Source organism: Caloenas nicobarica, chromosome 16, assembly GCF_036013445.1.
Source record: "Caloenas nicobarica isolate bCalNic1 chromosome 16, bCalNic1.hap1, whole genome shotgun sequence".
Classification (NCBI taxonomy): domain Eukaryota; kingdom Metazoa; phylum Chordata; class Aves; order Columbiformes; family Columbidae; genus Caloenas; species Caloenas nicobarica.
Window position 1 is genome coordinate 7,207,328 of NC_088260.1, and position 4,220 is coordinate 7,211,547.

The 4,220-nt window shown below is 52.9% G+C and overlaps 1 protein-coding gene across 1 annotated transcript; it reads right to left on the bottom strand.

The window, feature by feature from the left end:
- Positions 1-1,149: 1,149 nt before the first annotated feature.
- XBP1 (X-box binding protein 1) lies at positions 1,150-3,345 on the bottom strand. The gene is made up of 5 exons (XM_065646548.1): positions 3,083-3,345; positions 2,907-3,003; positions 2,705-2,833; positions 1,987-2,150; positions 1,150-1,430 (listed from the first exon to the last, which is right to left on the bottom strand). The coding sequence occupies exons 1-5, from the start codon at positions 3,289-3,291 to the stop codon at positions 1,244-1,246; spliced, it is 786 nt and encodes a 261-aa protein (XP_065502620.1). The 5' UTR covers positions 3,292-3,345; the 3' UTR covers positions 1,150-1,243.
- Between the last annotated feature and the right edge of the window lie 875 nt (positions 3,346-4,220).

Consider the following 4,220-nt stretch of genomic DNA (forward strand, 5'->3'; position numbering starts at 1 on the left):
GTCCGTTTCCAATAAATTTTCTAAAGTATTCTTTAGATGGCTATGCTTCATTCCTAATAATGCACCCACCTTCACTCAGACTGAGCATTTTGAATGGCAGTCCTTGCCCACAGGAATATATTAATCTTATTCAGACATTAAGCTGCTACCACCTGCATTCCCTATTCAGGCTGCAGACTTTGCTCTGGCAGCAGCAGCCACCATACAAACCTCTGTACTGTCAACAGTTCAGAACATCAAGTGCTGGCAGAAAGAAGTTGCTAAAGCATCCAGCCATACACACCATGGAAGTGCTGCTGGATTGGTGCATTATGGTGGTATAAGCATGAGAGAGACAGACACAATCCTGTAAAACTTCTAGTTTCAAATTCTGCAAGGTCCAGATACTCTACCCTCCCCGAAACAAAAAGAGGGTCAGTGAGCTGCATTACACTTTAATGGCACCAATACAGTTAAATGAAGAAAGCAATTCTACATAGCAAATGGAAAACAAGCATTTCCATAATAAATCTGCAAGATGTACAGACTATTTAGTTTAAATGCAGTTGTCTGTACATGAATATCCCACTGCAGTTTTTGGTGTTAACTTTTTTGAAATAGAAAACAAAATTAACAATTTTCAGGTTCATGTAGAATTTGCAAGTTATTGAGAAACAAACTTTTGTTCCTCCTAAGCCAACACTGTTACAGGGGTGCGCAGGATGGGACACGTTGGGTGTTTTCATACCAGGAGAAATGCATCAGCTCAATCTACTAGTACAGGTGGAAACGAGCAACACATTTCAGAACACACTTGATTCCCCCCCGCCCCAGAGGGCCATGTCCTGTTACCTGGCCAGGACAGTTCGCTGAAAGGAGTTAACACTACTGAGTCAGACACTGATCAGCTGCGGAAAGAGTTCATTGGCAAAGCTGTCCTCCCAAGCGTGGTCAGCATCAAGCGGAGAGGACATGTCACTGAAGGGCGACAGGGATCCTTCATATCCAGAGTCACTATGGGCATCCAGCAGATAGCTTGAGGCTGCAAGGCTATGGTGAGATGAAAGCAGATGAGAGATGCCCAGTTCAGGCATGAAGCTGTCAACAGGTTCCTCTTTCACAGATACCGGGACCTCAGGGACAGCTTTGTCTTCAGATGAAGAGAGAGATACGTCCTCAATTTTCACTAGCATATTGGTTTGATTGTCCATTTTAACAGGAATCTCCAGTATTAGGGGCTTTGTGTACACATGATCAAACCTTATCAGTTCATTAATGGCCTCCAGCCTAGCTGATGGGGACCCCAAAGAGGGAGAGGAGGTGGTTGGTATGGAATTTGTTTCTCCACAGATCTCTTCCTCCAGCTTTTCAAGGCACATTGAGTCTGAATCAGCATAGTTGAGAAACATCTCTGGGTCCAGACTGTCCAGAAAGCCCAGCAGGAGATCAGACTGCAGAAAGAAACACTGTTTTAGAAAGACAGTTTGACATCTATTAAACCTTATCTGTAAGTTAAAATATGGTAACATGCCCATAGAACTAGGAGTTTTACCAAGAACACCATCAGAACAGACAGTTATGGCAATTACTTCTCTTTCAGAAATTCTTTGTCCATTAGCTTTTTTTGAAAAGGTACTGGCAATCCCCATAGAATTCTATATGCATTTGATATTCAGAGACACCATTGAAAACTCCTCAAGATCCTGGTTCATCAGGTAGATATACCACACTACCTGCTGGCTCCAGAGAGCAAGTACACTTTCACTGCAAGAGCTGAGACTGTTTCACAAGATTTCCTGGAAACTGGACTTGTTCAAGCTGCATGAACTCCTGTACTCACTGAATACAGCTAAACACAGCTGTTTTGAGCCACAGATATGGCATTCCACGACTTGGAAAACAAGCCAACTATGAAATTAAAGTGACTTTGCATCAAGAAGTTTAACACTAGTCTTAAACCTGGCATGGTTCTGAATTTCACAGGCATTTTGGAAAGTCCATGCTCACCTCAGAGTCTGAAGAGTCACTGCCATCAGAATCCATGTGGAAGTTATCAGAAATGGTGACTGCTGGGCCTGCACCTGCTGCAGAGGAACACGTAGTCTGAGTGCTGCGGACTCAGCGGACCCGGTCACCAATCTGATCTCATCCACTTGCGATTCCTTCACAACCTGTGCCAAGGGACAAAATCCAGTCAGTTACCATAAGTGCTCTGACAGACAGTACATAATCCTGAAGATCATGCTCTTCCTGCAAAGGCTTCCAACATCAGGTTCTCCACTTGCTTGTGCAGTAGGAACTTGATGGTAAGACGACTTCCAATGTTGACTCAAACATCCGTACATCTGCAGATTTATTGCCTTTGCCACTTCAGATGACAGCCTGACCCTCTCCACCATACCCCTTACTCTTTTGAGCGAGGCATATGACTGTAACTGTTACTATGTTTCTAGAACGTAAGGTAGAAGAGCAGATGAAATAATCTCAAGGTATCTTGGAACTAGTCAGTTCGCCATCTCCTACACTATTAGTGGCACCTGTGTCAGACTCGGTATCTGCTCACTCCGCGGGAAAGGCTCCATTGGGAGGGTGAGAGCGTCCCCGGCACATGAAGTTGCTGCAGCCCGAGCGCTCGGGGCGGCCCCTCCCCGCCCACCGCCGCACAACCCCCGCGGAGCGGGGCCGCTCCCGCAGGTCCTGCCGAGGAAGAGGAGACAAGGCTCACCTGCGACTCACTCTCCTCCTCCGTCTTCAGAGCATCTAAGCCGAGGCGGCAGCGGAGCTCCTGGTTCTCCAGAGCGAGGTTACACGTCCTCTCCCGCAGGAGCTGGTTCTCCAGCAGCAGCTTCTGGTTCTGCAGAGAGCCGTGAGCAGGGAGCCCGCAGCACCCCCCCCGCGGCCCCCAGCCCGCAGCCCCCGGCCCTCACCTCCTCCTCCAGCGCCACCACCTGCTGCTCCAGCTCCGTCATTCGCGCCTTCTTCCTGTCCCGGGCGCTCTGGGCCGCCACGCGGTTCTTCAGCTTCCTGCGGGGCAGCGCGGCCGTCAGCGCGATGCTCCCCCCGGCGGCCCCCGCGGCCGGCCCCCCGGCCAGCCCGCACTCACCTGCGCAGCGCCTTCTCCTCCGGGCTCAGGTGGGTGAGCCGCTGCCGCTTGCGGGCCGGCTGCGGGGCCTCCAGGCCCGGCGGGCTGGGGGCGGCTGCTGCCGGCAGGACAACGGAGAGATGGCGGCCAGCGGCGGGGCCGGGGGACTCAGCCGCTCTGCTGGGGATGAGGAGCAGCCGGGCGGCCGCGGCTCCGGGCAGCGCTGCCATGGCCGGGACAGGCGGAACGGGAGACGACAGCACGAATGGCAGCCGGCTGCGCTCCCTGCGCCCCGCCCGGATTTCTACTATCGTGGCTCTTCCTCATTGGCCAGGACGGAATGACGATGCGCCCGGACTGGCCCGTGATTGGCCGGCGGCTGAGAGCAAGGGGGGAAATGAATTGCATCAGACGCGGGGGTTGGGCTGGTGAGGTGTCAGTGCGGACGGGGGGCGGGGACACCGCGAGGCGCCCCGGCCTGGCCGGTGTGGGGTCGCGGGCCCTTGCCTGGGGGGTCGGGTTGTTCCCGGCCGGGCCTCGCCGGGCTGAGGGGCCGGGGGGCCGGGGGCGGCCGCTGCAGCTGAGGAGTGTCCCGAGGAGGGACCAAGCACAGTCAGAGCTGCTCCGTGGCCACGTCCCCAGAGGTGACCTGTCCCAAAGCAGTGGTGAGCAGGGCCCGAGGGAAAGGGGCAACCCTGGCAGGAACACAAGTACCGAGAATGGAGCTGTGAGAGGTGCCATGAGAATGGGCAAAAAATCGGCTAAAAGACCAGAAAAGCCAAGAAGAGGTTAGCGCCTGGTGAGTTTTAAGTTAGAGGAGAGCACACGGAACACCTGAGGTTGTTCTCGGGACCGGCCGTTGCTGTGACGGGAAACGCGCCCTGTCCTGGGTCCGGTGTCTGAGGGTCAGCGTCAGGCCTGAGGTGTCTTGGGCCCACACAAGTAAGAGTTCTGTAGGTAGAAGGCCTCAAAATACTTTGCACTTGGGAATGCAGCTGTTCAGCAATGCACAAGCAGCGATACAAGCCACCTTGGGCACTGGCTTTGTTCTGAAACATCAACCAAAGCTGACCGTGCTTGGCGTGTGGCAGGTGCCCACAACCTGAGTTGTTATAAAATGCTGGAACTTTGGATACTTAACGTTTATTTCTGAAATCTA